This window comes from Narcine bancroftii, chromosome 1 (assembly GCF_036971445.1).
Source record: "Narcine bancroftii isolate sNarBan1 chromosome 1, sNarBan1.hap1, whole genome shotgun sequence".
In the NCBI taxonomy this organism is placed as follows: Eukaryota; Metazoa; Chordata; class Chondrichthyes; order Torpediniformes; family Narcinidae; genus Narcine; species Narcine bancroftii.
This window is the reverse complement of record NC_091469.1, coordinates 258,522,208-258,540,810: the sequence shown is the minus strand read 5'-3', so window position 1 is coordinate 258,540,810 and position 18,603 is coordinate 258,522,208. Positions and strand designations below refer to the sequence as shown.

Genomic DNA, 18,603 nt, shown 5'->3' with positions numbered 1-18,603 from the left:
TCAGTGTTCCGAACAAGAAGTCATCACCCTTACCATAAAGATTAATTAACTGAACCCTGCTCATAACAGGATACAAAATAACACTAGATGTATTCTCTGGCCCCAGCTCTCTCTGATCCACTGAACTCGCTCTCTCTACACAGCCCCAGAATTTTAAAAATAACTTTCTCTTTGCCAGTGTTTACAATATTCTGCTTCCTTTTAACCATATAACCATATAACCATTTACGGAGCGGAAACAGGCCATGTTGGCCTTTCAAGTCCGCACCGGTTCACTGATCTTCTTCTCATAATTTACGCACTTCCATCATTCATCTCAGATGCTCCAGAGAAAACAATTCAAGTTTATGTATCCCTGGTGAATCTATTCTCTTTCATCTCCAAAAGCTCCACTTCCTTCTTTGCACGATAACAACAAGTTTATAATCATACATTGTACAATGTACATATTCACCTCATCTTAGCTTCTGCACCTGAACAGGTACTTGTAAAAAAAATACTATATATAATTGTATTAAAAATAAACAATAAATACAAAAGACAGATCATAAATATTCAGTTGTCCTAGTGCAAAAAAAATGTCTTTGCAATAGTGGTGTTGGAGAAGTACATGAATAGTGTTACAAGGAAGGTTCAAGAGCCTAAGAGCTGTTGGAAAGAAACTGATCTTGAATCTAGAAGTGTTGGTCTTCAAGCTTCTGTTGTGACCAGAACTACACATCTGGCCCAATGAAAATTTCACACAGCTGCAACCATAAGTGAACAGAAAGATCTATCAAAAAAAAAAACTACAAGTTCTGAGAACCTGAATACAAGCAGAAGATGCTTCTAGATCATCATTGTCTGGGTACTAGTATCAGGCCCCCACACTCCTTTCTTCCATTTTTTATAAAAGGGAGTAAGTCTGTCTTGCCCTATTCAAGCCATTTTTTTCTGCCTGGAAAATGATGCAGGCATCTCTAAGAACACTTCATGGCCTCACTTCCCAGTGTAGGACCTATCCCAACTGATAACGCATTTCATGGAATTAAATGTGTTCAGGACAACAAGAAGTAAATCTTATAAATATAGTTGGCAAGTTCCTTTTGCTTTGTTTTAGGGGCCTTTTCCATCATTTTAAATAGGGCTTCATTTACCATATTTTTACATATATAATGCATGTGTTATATGCCTTTTTCACAAACTGGATAACCCACTGTGCATTATAGGCATGTGTGCACTATACAAGAGATTTTTTACACGTTCAAACAGCGTGCACAATTTAGAGCAGGCGTGGGAAAGTAATAGTGGCAATGATTTACAGATGAACGTGGGAATTGGGTACATACAAAAATTTGATCTTGGCAGTCCCAGGAATATCTCTTTGGCCTAGGTGCCAGAATATTCTAGCTAGGGGCACTGCACCGTATCATTGTTAATTGCCCAGACCCATCCCCTGAGGTAGGAGACTAACATATCAAGTACCTCTGAGAAATAGTCTCAGACGGATCTTGCAGGAGGAGATCATCTACCTCTGGGGTTGTAAATCGCGGGAGTTTAACTGTGGCTGAGAGTGGGGCTATGGAATGTGTATTGTCTCCTGTCCCAAGTAAATGCAAATTGGTCTTGTGAGTTGAAATGTGGAATACTACACTTGCATGGTATATGCGTGTGCGTGTTATACAAGAATATTTTTACATAGTTAAAAATTTTCTGCACGTTATATGTGTGTGCGGATTATATGAGTGCAAATGCGTAGTTTCATTTCATTTTCATGGCTGGCACTATCGGAATTCAGATGGATAAGTACATGATGGTTAGCACAGACATGATGGACCAAAGAGTTTGTTTCTGTGCTGTACGACATTCTAAGCAGTCACTCGATAAAGGGTCTTTCTCCCCCACAGATGCTGCTTGACCTGCCGAGTTCCACCAGCAGATTGTATTTTGCTTTAGACTCCAGCATCTGCAGTTTCCTATGTGTCTGTAAAATTGTCACTTTGGATCCCACCTCAGCGAGTCAGCCTGTAATCCAGGCCAGTCGTTTTGGGCTGCAAGGAGGGAGCGCTGTGCTGTCAGAGGTAAATGAGATCCCATACCATGGCTCTGCCCCTCCTTCCCACCTCCCAGCGCGATCCCGCAGAATTATGCATGAGGTGCAGCAGAATTATTGGTAGTACTTTTGCTGATATTTATTCACGGAGGTATTTTTTTAAAAATTGGTCATTTTACCTGGCTTGACTTCGTAACCATTCTTCGCATAAGTTGGCTGACCTGTTTCCAGTATTGCAACAGGCTCCAAATGTAATCAGCAGTGAGAAGTTTGACAACCACCATTAGATCAGAGAAGGAGCAATATTATTGCAAATTTCCATGGAAGGAGATGATTTCAACCCATTATGCTGACACCCAGAGCAGCCCCTTAGTAATCTTCCATATGAATCTATTCTTCCCACATTCCCATCAACTTCCCAGCACACACTTGGGGCCATTTAACTGTAAACTTACACATGCCTGGGATGTGGGAGAAAACCCAGACAGTCCCAGGGAAGGAGGGTTTCATAAAATATAGGTGCAGGGGAAGGCCAATCAGTCTTTCGAGCCTGTACCACCATTCATTGGCTGATCATGCAACTTCAGTACCCTGCTTCTGCTTGGTCATAAGGGCCAAATCTGACTCCCTTTGATTATATCTAATGAACTGGCCTCGACTACTTTCTGTGGTAAGGTCACAACTCTCTGAGGGTAGAGGTTTCTCAGTCGTAAATGGCTTACTCATTTTCCTCTGACTGTGGCCCCTTGTTCTGGATTTGAAGCACTGCAAACTCTGCATGGACAGCACTGGCAGTGTGCCCCTGACTGCCAGAGTGCCCCTGACTGCCAGAGCTCTGAGACAGCGGTAACACCAGCTGCACAACCGAACCACCAGAAAAAGGAATAATTAACAGGGTCGTGGAAAAGGTTGGGGGAGTGATGTGGAACAAGATCAACAGGATTACCCTGTTAGGGGACACCATAACTTGATGGGCTGAATGGCCTATCATTTTGATGTAAGATTCTTTTGTTAGCGTTGTTCTGAAGGTGCATGCCTTTTTCTGATTGTATTGGGAATACTGGGGCAGAAAGCTTCAACCCATCTCCCTTGGTGGAAGATGAGGAAGGGATGGAATTGAACTGCACTTCTGGAAGTTTATATGCAAACATTAAACGGAAACATATTTATCACTTTAATTAAAGCATTGATTAAATACTGCTGGAAAAGCTTTATTTGAACAACTTTGTCAGGCCAGCCATAAACAGCTTACAGCTGCTGCAGTGACCCATTTTAGAACTTTTTTTATCTCTTGCCGATTAGTGGGGCACTTGTATAACCATGAGGTCACCACATTGTAAGCACACATTTCCAAGACGATGACTGAGTTTTTCCCTTTCGACACGATTCTAAATTTGGCCAGCCGGCTCCCTCACAAAAATGCAAGGAAAGAAAAAAAAAATGCCTCGCTGTCGTCAATGAAGGTTCCCACCCAGTCTGTTGCAAGCAAGAGGGACAGGGAACTGGCTGGAGTCCCAGAGCACTTACGCTGTTGCAAACTTGGAAAGCTTGACAAGGAACAAAGTTAGAAGGAAGTGGAGAAGAAACTATGTTGGAATGCTGGCCCGACTTTCAACCAGCTCCCAAGGAACTGTTTTGTGAACGAAGGGAAAGGTGATGATGCTGGAATTGGCTATGAGAACATGAAAAAAATCACAAAAAGGAAGACCTCTGAGGGAAAGGGGTGTTTTAAGTGGAAGTGCCGAGAAAGAAATGCATTTGAATCATAGGAAATAGGTGCCGGAGCAGGCTATTGAGCCCTTTGAGCTTGCACCACCGTTCAATACTATCATGGCTGTTCATGCAACTTCAGTACCCTCTTCCTGCTTTCTCTCTATGGTCCCTTGATTCCTTTAGTGAATGGGGCTCACATCCAACTCCCTTTTGTATATATCTAATGAACTCGCCTCAGAAACTTTTCTGTGGTCAGGCTTTCCACACATTCACACCTCTTTCAGTGAATATGTGTCTCCTCATCCCAGTCCGGGTTGACTTGCCTCTTATCGTCAGACTGTCGGCCTTTTCATGGTGCAACCCCGCATTAAAGCCGGCTCAACGGGGGGAAATAAAGGTGAATTTACCTTTTTACGGAGAAAGCCTTTAAGGTGGGTCTAGCGTTACCGTCATAGAGCCGGGTCGCGGGAGCCGTCTTCCGGAGCGGAAGGAGGCGGGTCGAGCGGTGCAGTCGTGCCGCCCCTCGCTGATGCAAGTTAAAAATTAATATAGACATTCCCTCTCATCCAAAGAACAAAATACTTTAGCCGTCACTCATATGAGCAGAGTAGTGATGTGATTGATGTGAGTAATATAAGTATCTGAACACACTGAGCACTTTAAAATTCATGCTCCTGGGTCACAGGCTGGTGACGTCATCCGCCCGTCCCCTTTGCAGCCGCTTTCAGCAACATTACCTCTACGGGGGAGGTGAAGAGAGTTGCTCCACCTCTGAATGTCCCCCCCACCCCCGACAGATTGAAGTTCGTCTGCTAAATCCACCCTCTTGAGTTTTTATGAAGGTAAGTGAAGCGATGTAGAGACAGAGAATATCTGCATTTACTTCCCCCCCACCACTATAAAAAGGCCTTGTGACTCTTTGTTCCAGACTTCCTCGACATTGGGAACATTCTTCCTACATCTAACCTGTCTCATCATGTCAGAATTTTCAGTGTTTCAATAAGATCACCTGTCGTTCTTCTAAATTCCAGTAAGTCTATCCAGTCTTTCTTCGTACATCAGTCCTGGCATCCCAGGAATTAGTCTAATGAACTTTCGCTGCACCCCCTCAACAGTGAGAATGTGCTTCCTGTGATTAGGAGACCAAAACTCCACAGTGTGCACATTGGTTGGCCTTGGAGAGGAAATGTCTTCAGCATTTGTCACATTGGAAGTGACTCCCTTGGGCTTCAGTGGAAAGGGAAGCAGGGTTTGTAGTTGGGATTACACTAACCTTTAGGAGGGGTGGGATAATAGGGAAGGCAGTTGTGTTGGAATGCGGACCAAGCCGAAGTCCGACCATTTGACATCACTTGGCAGTTGTTGTTTCCTGTTCTGGTGTACAGCTTCAGGCACCTGGTTCAGGAGACCCTGAAGATTGCATTGTGTTGGATCACGGGGCCCTGTGGCAGATGCTGTCAAGGCTTTCGAGCTCCTATGGAGTGTGAACCGTGTGGCGGTTTCTTCACTCAAGCTGTCACAGTCTTATAATATCTAGTCTATTGTAGCTTGTCTCTACTGGGCCGATTGTCTAGTTTTTTTTATTAATTACTGTATTTTTGCACTGTTTTAATTCACTTTGTCTTGTGTAGTAATGGTGTGACTAACGTTGTCTTCATGTAGTCTTGTGTTGCTTAATGTAGCACCATGGTGTTTGGAGGAATGTTGCCTCATTTTTTAACTGCGTACTGGTTTTAAAAAGACAAATAAAGGCTACTTGAACTTTAAACACTGCCTTCCCCTTGCTCGATTTTAGTTTGCAATTTCAGTGTTCTTGCCCACCATCCCTTTCACGTCCACACCATCATTAATTCCTTATTGGCAGACCAAACTCCACAAGGCGGGGGTGGGGAGAGAACTTATTTACCTGAGCTCTCACTGGCAAGAGCCAAGCGGTAATTTGATTAGTTGGGTATCACTATTGAGCCACTGTTTAGCACATGACAGAACAGTACACTTTCTTCCAGCTCGGATCACGAGCAGAAAGTCCTGACTGACTTCTTTTGGTCAAAATGGATGGTAATCCCAGTGAACCGACACCGACTTCATGAGATTGCGCAGGAGAATGGGGGAATCGAACCTGGATCCTGGGTAGAAGAATGGCAACGCTGCCGGAGCTGCTGTTACACCAGGCACTGCCACTGGTGCGGACCTGGGAGTGTGGGCAGTGGAGACACAGCCCTGCTCTGAAGGGTTCAACCACCCATGGCTCCACATACAGGCTTTAAACAGCCTATTAAAGGAGCCAACGGTGTTTTTATTTAAAATCCTGCAACCCTGGGGTCTAAGCCCAAGTAGGTGGCACCTAATCTCGGCAGTGGCCACAAGGCGTTACTGATTCCTGGGGAGCAGCAACCCAGCATAGGGCACACAAAATGAGAACGTTTCCCCCCCCCCCCCCCCCCGTTGAGAAGGAGAAGCAGGAGAGACGACCCTAACCCTAGGGGATGGTGACCATGGCAGCAGACCTTCGGGGGGTGGCTCCTGAAGGACCCACAGAGGCTGCTGGCTCACGGGAACCAGGTATTGGGGCCAGGATTCGAGAGGGTACTGAAGGCAGGAAGGGCTCCCGAAGGGCCTCCAGTGCTGAAAGCCTCCTGATCGTGTCGGAGGTTTGGATCTGGAGCTCGGGTTCTCGATGAATTGAAGAGGAGTCTGTGAGGGTGCAGGAGTGTTGGAGATGAATCCACGGCCACTCTGAAGGGACTCTCTTTTGCTTCTCTTTCTTACCTTAAGGGGCGCGGGCGACATAATGGCGACCCTTTGCCTTATGAAAGGCAGAAGGCAATTTCATGTAATAAAGCGTATACAGAGCCGTTGTCATACCCACACTCCTGTTCGGCTCCGAATCATGGGTCCTCTACCGGCACCACCTACGGCTCCTAGAACGCTTCCACCAGCGTTGTCTCCGCTCCATCCTCAACATCCATTGGAGCGCTTTCATCCCTAACGTCGAAGTACTCGAGATGGCAGAGGTCGACAGCATCGAGTCCACGCTGCTGAAGATCCAGCTGCGCTGGATGGGTCACGTCTCCAGAATGGAGGACCATCGCCTTCCCAAGATCATGTTATATGGCGAGCTCTCCACTGGCCACCGTGACGGAGGTGCACCAAAGAAAAGGTACAAGGACTGCCTAAAGAAATCTCTTGGTGCCTGCCACATTGACCACCGCCAGTGGGCTGATAACGCCTCAAACCGTGCATCTTGGCGCCTCACAGTTTGGCGGGCAGCAACCTCCTTTGAAGAAGACCGCAGAGCCCACCTCACTGACAAAAGGCAAAGGAGGAAAAACCCAACACCCAACCCCAACCCACCAATTTTCCCCTGCAACCGCTGCAACCGTGTCTGCCTGTCCTGCATCGGACTTGTCAGCCACAAACGAGCCTGCAGCTGACGTGGACTTTTTACCCCCTCCATAAATCTTCATCCGCGAAGCCAAGCCAAAGAAAGACATACGCACTATCAGTGACTCCAAAGGCTGAGTAAGGAACGATAGGCTTTCATACACATTAGACTTCAGCTGGGCCCAACTCCATGCACTCAAATGAATGGAAGGGGATAGGGAAGTCAAACTTTATGGCCAGGTCACAGGGGGAGGGTTTACAGAGGATCGAGTCATCAGTGGGTGAGCCAGCCACTTATACACAGAACAGTATGTACAGACCACCATAACATGACAATGAAGGAATCTTGAATCTTCAATTCTCCAAGGTTTCGTTTTGCAGCAGTTTGATTGGTCGAGTAACTTGCAGTGCCCCGCGGTTGTCAAATGTTGCACTTTAATCAGAACCTCGTGATAGAGAAGGGAACACTGACTTTTCCAGAATTGCTGCATTATTTCCAATGTACATCTCCCCTACCACCTCATGAAACGCTTCATTCAGATCAGCAATCAATTGACTGCTTGTACCTAGAACCACTCTTGAACTTCTGTAACAAGCTCCACTCATACATTCTATCAATGCAATGCCTTGCAGATGATATAATATAGACACATTCTTAGAAGACCAGTGCTTCAGTTAAGCAACGTGCCCTTGAAAATCAGGGGAGATGGTATCACCCGACAACCATTTTCATCCAGTTGTAGAGTCCTCAAGGACCCATTCTCCCTGTGCCAGATGCTTGAAGCAGCTATCCAGTTAATCACACACTCTTGTTCTTTCCCTGTGCCTCTGACATCTTATTTTCCCTTTTTCAGTCTACTCACTTTCCCTGTTGATTGACACCATTCACCTCTTCCCGTCATGTACTTCAGATCCAATGTATAAAACAAAATTCTCCTCATCCCTGTTCTGATTTATTTATTATTGGGAAGTCAATTTGAACAAAAGAATTGATCGCATGAGTCCATGCAGACCCTCTTTGGATCGCATTTAAGGCAAACTGGACTTCGGGAACTGGCGTGCACCATCACAACCACTGCTTACAGTACTCCCTTTACCCAGGGTTCGATGGAAATTGAAATGCTGATCCTGCCTGCAGCAGATTCTTTCATACCTGCAGGTGCCTTCCTGACTGAAGGAGTGGTGACAAGCTGCACATTACATTGTCTCAATGCTTGTGATTGACATTCTCTCTGATAACACCTAACTCATTTCAGGGAAATACCTATGCAAAATTTGCAGTAATTATATTTTTAGAATCCATGCGAAAACCTGCCAGCTATTTATGTATTGCATAAACCACAATTTATGTATTGCACGTAATTTAATACTCATACATCTGAAATATTTGTGGCTTTTTGATTCATGCTACAGGGAATCAATGTCACTGAACATCTAGGCCAGTGTTCTCTGATCTGATTAATCAGTTTACATGCTCATTGGAGAGTGGTGGCCCTTGGACTCCCACTTTAGTAGGTGGGGTAGGGAGCTTGGTGCCTATTCATAGATGCTAAACCTTACCCACAAACTCCCAAAGATGAGACATTTTATAATTAATTTCTCAGCTTTGTTTAAAAAAAATGGTTGATTGGATATCAGTACCCGGTAGGGAAGTTGAGCCTGGTGGGTCTCTAAACCCCTTCCTCTGCAATTGCATTCCTGACTTCCTGTTGGGAAGGCCTCAGGCAGTCCGGATCGGAAGTGGATGAAGCCCTTATGATCCATCCCTTCTAATCAAGAAGTTGTGAGATGATCTGATCCGCAGGGCAGTTTGTAGCCCAATCTGTGTGTCCATACAAAACGGATACAAAGTGCTTTTCAAATGAGGGGTGGGTGGTTGTGGGATGCCTCTGCCTGTATGACCCATTGGAGCAAGTAGGTTGAGAACCACTGGTCTAATTGGGTGAAGTTAAAAGGATGGAGATATTCGACGCTGGACCTAAGGGGAAATTATGTCCCCCGCTGCAAAAGTCCAGGACAAAGCACCAATTATTATTTGCAGACAAAGGTTAGTGAAATTTAAAAAAAACACTTTGGAACCAGGGTCAGTTGATATTTCCAGCACTGGCATCACAAGGCTTTTTAACTTTATTTTTAATTTTCAACTTGGAGGTACACCACAGTAACAAGCCCTTCCCCCCCTCCCACCACCCCTTGAGCCCATGCCATCCAAATACACTCATGTGACCGATTAACATCCGTAACCCACGACTGGAACGTGGGAAGAAACTGGAGCCCCCAAAGGAAACCCATGCAGACACGGGGTGAACATACAGCCAGAGCCGGATTTGAACCCAGGTCGCTGGCACTGTAATGGTGTTGCGGTATCCATTACACTGACCTTGTTGGGGTTAGGTTATAGTAAGGAAGGATTATAAAATAAGGGCAGGCAAAGTAGAGTCATGATACAGACAGTGGAAGCAGAAAGAGAGGCCAATTGGCCTCCTTCTCAAACGCCAGTCGCAAACTGTTGTCCAGCAAAAACATTTTAAACTGCAGATGCTGCCAAACCACAATAAAAAAACATGCTACAAACACTCAGCTGGTCAGGCTGCACATGTGAGCTGAGTGGGGGGGCGGGACGAGGAGGAGAGAGAATGAGACTATAAAGGATTCAGGTCAAGAGGGCAGAGTGTTTTTCCTTCTGCAGATGTTGTCTCTGACTTGCTGAGTGTTTTCCTTCTTGTTACTTCTGCCTGCAGACCTTGCCCTGAAGGTCCGCTGGAGAATGTGGGTTGTGCACACGTCAGTATTTCCAGGAATGGACAAGTGCTGCAGTGGGTTTTGGCTGGGGCGGGGTGTCAGCAGAAGGGAAAGGGAAAGTTGGTGTAGACTCGAAAGGCCGACATGGCCTGTTTCTGCTCCGTAAATGGTTATATGGTTATGGGATTTAGCCAGGGCCTGATTATGGCCATCTGATGCTCTAAGCACAGCCCAACAATGGTTCCCCCTCAACCCTTCCATTGTTTAACTGGCAAGACATTAAGACTCAATAAGTCCTGTATGTGAAAATAATAGATTAAAAATTCAGTTTTCTTCCAGGCCAAACCCCACAACTATATTAAATGTAACCTGTATATCTTTTGTAATTTATTGTGGAGCCCTAGTTCAGCTGCACCATGGTAAATCCGGCACTAGAAAAATCTCTGTGGTGCCCTCTCCCCTTGGTTCCCTAAGCACGTGCTTATTTTTCTTAATGGTTAATCCAGGCCTGGATTTAGCTTGTCAACGATTTCAATCCCATTTACCCTTATTCCCGCACTTCAGCATTGCAAAGGGTTTTGATATCCCGTGGCTGGTGGACTGAGCTTAATTTATTCTTCTCCTGCCCTGTTTCTAGCGACATTATAAATGCCAGCTTTATTTGGGTGCTTGTAGTTGTGCTGGAACCTGGAAATAGACAGTCCCCCTTGCCCCCTGAGGGTTTGTAGAGAAGCAAGGACCGCCACTGGGTTGGAGATGGCCCAGCGAGCTGTGTCTTTGCCTTGTGCTGCCCTGCCTGTGAGCTGCCCCGTGCCCCATAATAAAGTAGTTCGGGTGGAATGAAGTTCAAAGCCAGGCAGAATGCCAACCCCATTATGAAAGGGGCAGGCAGGTGTTCTTGGAACAGTGGTTCTCAACCTTTTTCTTCCCACTCACATCCCACTTTAAGTAATCCCTAGGCCATCGGTGCTCTGTGATTAGTATGGGATTGCTTCAGGTGAGAAAAAAGGTTTGAAAAACATTGTTGTACTTAATTGGCTCGTTAGGTGCACGGTTTCATAACTCCAAAGGAAATGGGCCAATGACAATTTTTCTCATGCAAAATATTTCAGGAACAACTGGGTGTTCTCAACAGCAGTGGTTCTCAACCTTCCCCTCCACTCACATCCCACCTGAAGCAACCCCCTTGCTAATCACAGAGCACCGATGGCCCTAGGGATTACTTAAAGTGGGATGTGAGTGGGAAGAAAAAGGTTGAGAGCCACTGTACGAGGAGGGAGGGGAAGTTGCGAACCGGAACGATCCGGCTCCTTCTTTTCCTCCTGCGCGGCTGCAGCACCGAAAGCGTGAACGTGTGCGCGCCCCATTCATGTTTCGGACCCAGCGCAGGACGATGGCGTGCCGTCCTCCAGCAGCCCGCCTGGCATCTGGGCACCAAACGCTGCGGAGCCTTCTGCTGTGGGGGACCTGGCAGACGAGTCGGTGTCGCCGGAGGGAAAGAACTCCCCTCCAAAGTTTTTTTTTCTTAAAACACACACACATCCCTGGTCATTTGGAAGTGGACAAAATCCGGCAATTTTTTTAAAAAAAGGTGCGATTGCCAAATAGGGACTTTTTTTTCCAATGAAAAGAGGTAACAATTGGCATTGACCTGCCCTGCACGATGTCTGAACTGGGAAACTGCGGGACCTTTGCTCTTGACCACGTTGGTCCCCCCTTTTCAATGTTTTTTTTAATTGGTTTTGCCCAATAAATGTTCAATTGATACATAACAATAACTAATCTCGTACAGCCACACAAACAGTCCAGAGACCTATGTTACATTAAAAAGCAAAACACTAAGGTACCTATCAGATTTTTATCAAACAAGGGAAAAACCAGACTGGACGAGATTAGAATTAGATAAAATAGGGGAAAAGATACCTGAACACATATTATATAAATGGGACGAAAAATTGGTACCACATAGAACTTCTCCAGTATTACATCATCTCCTCAATATTTGGAAGAAGATTCATGTAGAAAGAAATAAAACAAATTATCAATTACCAAAACTAATATTGACGCAAAATAAGCTACTCCCTTTTACAATAGATAACCTTTCCTTTAGAGAATGGGAAAAAAAAGGGATTAAAAGAATAGAAAATTGTTTTTCAGGAAGTAGATTCTTATCCTTTGAACAAATGAGAGATAAGTACAATATAACTGGAGATACAGCGCTGGCATATTACCAACTGAGATCCTACTTGAAAGATAAATTAGGAAGCAACTTGAGTTTACCAGAGGGAAGTAACCTTGAATATGTGATTACAGATACAATGTTAATCAAAAGATTTATAAAAAATATGTATATTAAACTGCAAGAAAAGGAAAATGAGGAAACAAATGGTAAAACTAAACAAAAATGGGAACAAGATTTAAATATAAAGATAAAAAAGGAAACATGGGAGAAGTTATGCTCTGGAACGATGAGAAATACAATAAATACGAGGCTGCGTATGATACAATATAATTGGTTACACAGACTATACATTACACCGCAAAAGTTAAATAAATGGGACCCAACAGTATCTGATAGATGTTTTCGATGTAAAAAAGAAAGGGGAACAACAATTCATGCAATCTGGACATGTGAGAGAGTAGAAAAATTTTGGGATGATCTCAATCAGATATTAAATAAAATAACAGAAAACAATATACCAAAGAATCCAGAGATCTTTCTCCTAAGTAACATAAAAAATAAAGAATTTGGAATTGACTTGGAAGATGCACAAAAAAGATTTGTCAAGATAGCCCTAGCCGTAGCAAAAAAATGTATTATGTCAACCTGGAAATTGGAAGATAATTTGAAAATACAACAATGGTATATAGAAATGAATAAATGTATTCCATTAGAAAAAATAACATATAGTTTAAGAAATAATATTGAAATATTCGAACAAGTATGGGAGCCTTACATTAAATACAATAGCGAAAACCTACCGGGAACAAACATTACCTAAGTTGATGGAAGGAGAAGAAAAGAAAAGAATGGACTCAGTAGAATTTCTGGTGTATTTTTGTTGAATGACAACATTGTCTAACTGAATTAATGCAACCTAGATTGTATACCTAAAATGGATGAGAGGGGGGGGGGGTGGGGGGGTGGCTTGGGAGGAGGGGGGGGGAGGGAGAAAAAGTCACTGTAAATGTGTGGAAAAGAAAAAGTGTGTATCATGGCTATTGTGATTTATGGTGTGAAAAATAAAAAATTAAAAAACAAACACTATACAAAGTATCTCATTCAAGCAAGCCCCTACCTTCGGAGGCGACTAATAATTTGAAAGGGGAAAGGGCTCAGACATCCAAAACTAATTAATCTAACCAATGTTGACAGTAATTAAGAGCCCCTTCCTCAACCCCCACCCCCCATAAAGAAGGCAACCTCGCTGTTGCAAAAGCAGGTTGAAGGTGGCCTAATATTGACGCGGTGAATCAGGAATGTCCCCTCCCCTCCTCTCTCCCCGCCCCTCAATGTCACGCTCCGGTATTGTGTTGGAGTTGCGCTGCAGCCGGGCGCCTTGGCAGTCGCAGCGGAGGGCGGCGCGGAGCGGAGCGCACGGGGATCCGTGCACACACACACACCCCCTGCGAAACGGCGGCGGGGGAGGGGGGGGAGAGCCGGGCGCTCCGGGTCCCACTCGCCTTTCGGGAGCGACTGCCATCCGCTGTGAAAATGTACGAAACGGAGATGAAGCTGAAGATCCGAGTGAGGCGGATGAAAGAAGGGAGAGAAGCCCGAGGTGTGGATTTATTATGGGGATTTAAACCGGGGGGAGTGGGGGGAGCTTTCGACCCAAGTTCGTGCGCGCACAGTTTGCATTGCCGGCGCGGTGCCTTTGACCCACGTGTGTTGATCTGCACGGATGGGGAGCTTGAAGGGATCGTGCCCGGGAACCCGCTGCCGGCTCCTTGAACCCTGCATTGGCAGCTGGACCGGGGCCACTTCAGGCAGGCGGCGTTGATCCCTTCGCGGGACGGGGCGAGAGAGAGAAGATTGGTGGGGAGGGTTCAACGTTTCAGCAAGTGTGGGACCTGACCCACATTGTCGGGGGTGACAGCTGAGAGAGCGAATAGTTGGTGAACTATGTCATGACTGAACATATCCCGCAGAGGAGACTGGTGGTGGATGAGTCCCTCCTGTGTTTGAGCAATAATGATGGGATGACGCCTCTTTGTACTTTCTCCATACCAAAGGGTGAGATATTGTCTTCATTACTTTATCTTGAACGTACTGTGAATCAGCTGCTTGCATTTCCCTCTCCAGGGCATGTTCTGCTCTCACTGATGTCATGCCTCAGGCATGGTATTTCCATTGTAAACGCTGGCTATCTTACTGAGCCAAATCCCACTCCGGATAAACTTCTCTTGATGTCAGAGAACTGGGCAAGTGGCGGCTGTTTGTGGTGGGGAGGGGTTTGTGTAGAAGTGGTGTGGGAGCAAGTCATTGGGGACGGGTTGAAGCTGGAGGTAGGAAGGCGACTGGGTGCTCAGTCTCATGCAAGGAAGCTCTGTGTGATGAGGCGGAACAAGTTGGTTATTGAGAGGGAGAGGTGAAGGAGCACTCTGTTCTTCCTGAGGGTGAGACAATACTGCATGATGTCATCCATCTGCAAGCTCTGAACCAGCAATGATCAAGTCAGATGCCTCTCATAGCAGGGTGCAGGCTTGCAAGACAAGTTTCAGACTACTTTAACTTTTGGAGAGTACCTCATCATGGTTATCGTATGTCAAGACAGGTCACACTTTTTGAAGGAGTCATCTGTAGCTCGTCCACACAGCCATTTTGTACAGGCAATAATCTGGAGTGAAATCATTCACAGGCTTTCTAGTTGGTATGAATCGTAAAATTATACAACTGAGGGAATTCTTTCCTTGTGTCCTTAACAACGGGAGATTTAATCCCAATTTATTGGCTCTTCATCCTTCCAAGTAGTGTTCCGAGTTGTGTCTTTTTAAAAAAAAAACTTCTCTCAATTCTTTTGACGCTTAATTATTGGATGTTTTCCCCTTTGTAATCTCATTACTGAGCTGCATTCATCTTCTGAACAGTCTCAGTGAGTCATTGAGGGCTTAATTTAATAGGTTGTCATTTAGCATCAATTTATGTTCCTCATGTGCAGCAGTATTTGTCAAGGTGTGATTTGATTTGCAGCTCCCCTTTTTTAGTGGTCATTAATGGGGAAGCAGTGAATGTGCTAGTTATTTTGTAAAATATTCTATTAAATATAATTGAACTTGTATTTAGGACTCATACACATTAGTAATTTGGAGGGGCAAGGCAGGTATGCCCTACTTTACAAAACTAAGAGGGTACCTAGGAACCCTTTCATAAGCCTAAATGGCGTAAAGCAAAGACCCATTCACTACTATTGAAGGCTATTTTCATAAAAGCGAAAACCCATTCAAATTCTTTTCTAAAAGCGAGTTTTTGTAATTTGAATATTTGTCAAGCAGTGCATGCCTGTATACCATTTATCCGTAAATGCTGTCCAGGCAAAGTTACAGTTCTTGCATTTTAAAAATGTTATTTCTCGCACCTGCATTTAGATCTATCCTTTAGTTGAGCTAACTGTGCATTGCAAGCATCGGGTTTCAGCTATGGTTAGACAGGTATTACAGTCAGGTAAATTTGTTTCATATAAATTTCTGTTTCACATGGTGGTGTGAAAGACAATGCAAGCAGTGCAACGTGTTCATCTTTTGCATCTCTAGAAGATATGTTTTCACAATCTCAGGAAACCCTTCACAGACTGATTTTTTTTAAAAGTGGCCCAGATGTTGGATTGGTTGTAATACACCCCATATTCCAGTCTTCGATTCAATTTTTTTTTAGGAGATTCCTTTATTGTCATCATAAAAACAAATGTAATATTGCACAAAATTGCATTTAGCCTGCCATAAGGCAAACAAAGATTTGCCATCAGCAGAAATTGCCCAGGGCTCCAGAGCCCACCTTCCAATACCATCAGAAAGCCTTCAGTGCCTGGAGCCCCTCCTGCCCTCGGCACACCCTCGTATTCCGGTTCCAATACCTGGTATCCCTTCAGCCAGTCTCGAGCTAGTCGCCTGCAGCCAGCATGTGTGGGTTCCTCGCCTCGAGTTGCCAACGGTCCACCTCCTGTGTGTTCTTCAACCACAGAACCCCCTCACTGGTCTGCCGCTGTGATCACCATCCCCATAGGGATGTCTCCACTGCTTCTCCTCCAACAAGGGGTGATCTTTCTGTTTTCTGGTGACCTGCACCAGTCCCCTGGAGCCTGCAACCCCTCAAAGCCACTGCCAAAACCAACCGACACCAGTATCTTGGGCCCAGACCCTGTGGTTGCAAGATTTTAAAATAAAACACCATCAGCTCCTTTAACAGGCTATTGGCAGTAGGACTGGCTGGTAGAACCCTGTGGAGGAGTGCTGTGTCTCTCCCCTCCCGCACCCCCCGCTCTCCCAGGTCTGTAGTGTGTATATTTGTGTGGACACTGATAGCAGTGAAAAGGTTTAGTGTGTGTACATGCACGTGATTGTGCATGGAATGAGAGTGAGTGAAAAGACCTCGTTGCTTTATGTTAGCATTAATCTAATCTGGCCGTCCTGCCTCTACATCCACATCTGCCTCAAGTCCTTTAAATTCAGGTTGAATTAAATAAACATTTGATGTTTACAATTTTCTGCTGAATATTTACATTTGTGTGGAGCTGAACATTAGACTGCTACTGAGAGATGCAACTAAAAAGAGTGGATGTTACATCAAAAATAAAAAAGCAACAAGCTCCATTAATTGGTGACCTATCAGATTACTACCTCCAGGTTAGCCAAACACCAGGGTATAATTTAATAGGCAGCACTGAGGCTGATTCACTCATCTGTGTATTATGTGGGGAACTGCAGAGCTTTCCAATTAAGGAATCAGGCTGATTTTCAGACCCAGAACGTACCCTGACCCAGCAGACAAATGATTTATTACGGGCTTTCAGAGCAAGGTTTTGACCTGCACCTGTGTTTTGCATCACTGGTGATGTGATGTAATTGTCAAATCAAGGAGGTGATGTAACGCGGCTAAAAGAGCAGATTGGGGCTGTGTGGAGGAGGAGGGGAAATCGAGCTGAAACACTACACTGGGTGTAGATTCTGAATGTGTAATGTTTCTGTTAAGAGAGTACACTGTACGGTTCAAGTGTGTTATGTTTCTTCTGTGTCCATGTGCTTCTCTGTCCTCCCCTTTACGTTCCACCCATTTTGAAGTGAATGGGACTCATCAACTGGCTGCTGTATTTAACTTTCCAACAATTAAAAGCAATTGCTTTGGAATTTGAACTTGATATTCAGAAATACAACATTGCTTCTCATTTTACAGATAATAATTTTATTGCATCGCTCGCTGTGTAGTGGAAAGTAGGGAGAGTAAAAAATACTCGGCCAATCTCAGGATAGGGGTGTGATTAGTAGGTCCGATGTTGATCAAGAGCGTGGTGCTTGGGGGGTCCCTTTTTATGGTGCAGCTCTGTTTTGGACAAATGTTCCATGCTATTGATTAATCGAAGTGTGGGTGTTGTTCTCCACTGCTGTTTCCCTCCTTTGCCACTCACCCTCCCTCCCATCCCAAGGTTATGTTCTTTACAATGAATGAATGGCATTTTGATGGCAATACATTATCAGTCGCTTCCACCAGTGATGAACTGGCCAGGTGCTTGCCATTTTGGAGAGAAGATGCAGATGTGTTTAGACTGTGGGTCAGTGTCACACTTCTGTTTTCGTCTGTGGTAGCAGCTGGGCCAGGGTGAGTGAGATCACAGCTCCCTCAACTGATTTTTCCACCAGTATGTGATCAACACATTTGTCTCATTTTCTCCCACCCATTCAGTCTCTCCTCACATTCCTTACCTTGAGTCACATAGTCACAGGCCCTTTTGGCTATACTGTCCATGCCAACCATTGAGTACCCCCTTATACATCCCATTAACTAACACTTTTTTAAGAACTCCAGTACAGTAGCAGGCCCTTCTGGCCCATGAGTCCCAAATGCAGCAATTGACCTACAGTTGTACACTTTTCGAACATGGCAGGAAGCCGGAGCACCCAGGGAACATGTAAAGGCCTTACAGACTTTGAAAGGCTGCCCTCTCCTATGCTTTGGGGATTCCTAATACTTATTAAATATCGTGCCTGCAGTACCTTCTGGGTGAATTACTCTTCCTTATATTCCCCATGAAGCGCAATTTTGAACAAATCTGCAAATAATAGATGTGCCATTACTCCCTGCCTGGCTGCTTTTTTTTAAACATCTTACAAGCAGCCAGGTTTTAAAATTGGTTTTCATTTGAAGACCATATGTAGAAACAGATCATAGTCTCACAAAGAATTAAATGCCTCTGCAAGGTGCAAGGGCAAATAAGGTTTGTATTTTCATGCACAAGGTGATGGACTTCTAACAGATCTGGGCAGCCTCTGTGTACAGGCCTGGCCGTGGTAATTAACCTCTGCCACCAAGGGAACAATCTTTTCACAAAGCAAGTGAGGAGAGGCTACTGAGGTGACAGCTGTTAAGATCAGGCCAATTTTCTGCTAGGCCTCCCAGAAGGCCTGTGAGGGCGTAATAAAGCCCAGACCAATGTGCCAGTGCCCACAGTAATCTTTAGCAGACCAAAGAATTATGGGAGAATAAAACTGACGGTCTGGCGAACACCACCATGCTAAAG

The 18,603-nt window shown here is 44.9% G+C and overlaps 1 protein-coding gene across 7 annotated transcripts in view; it reads left to right on the top strand.

The window, feature by feature from the left end:
- LOC138742169 (dual specificity protein phosphatase 8-like) overlaps positions 1 to 18,603 on the top strand; it is a 229,213-nt gene that overhangs the window by 188,411 nt on the left and 22,199 nt on the right. Inside the window, exons 1-2 of one of the 7 annotated variants that reach the window (XM_069896340.1) lie at positions 13,412 to 13,653; positions 14,024 to 14,108. The exons of 5 other annotated variants lie outside the window; for them this stretch is intronic. In XM_069896340.1, the coding sequence (XP_069752441.1) occupies positions 14,075 to 14,108 (34 nt within the window). In that variant the 5' untranslated portion in view covers positions 13,412 to 13,653; positions 14,024 to 14,074. Of the gene's footprint in view, positions 1 to 13,367; positions 13,654 to 14,023; positions 14,109 to 18,603 lie in introns of those variants that run through there. One more of the 7 variants, XM_069896334.1, reaches the window with a different exon arrangement.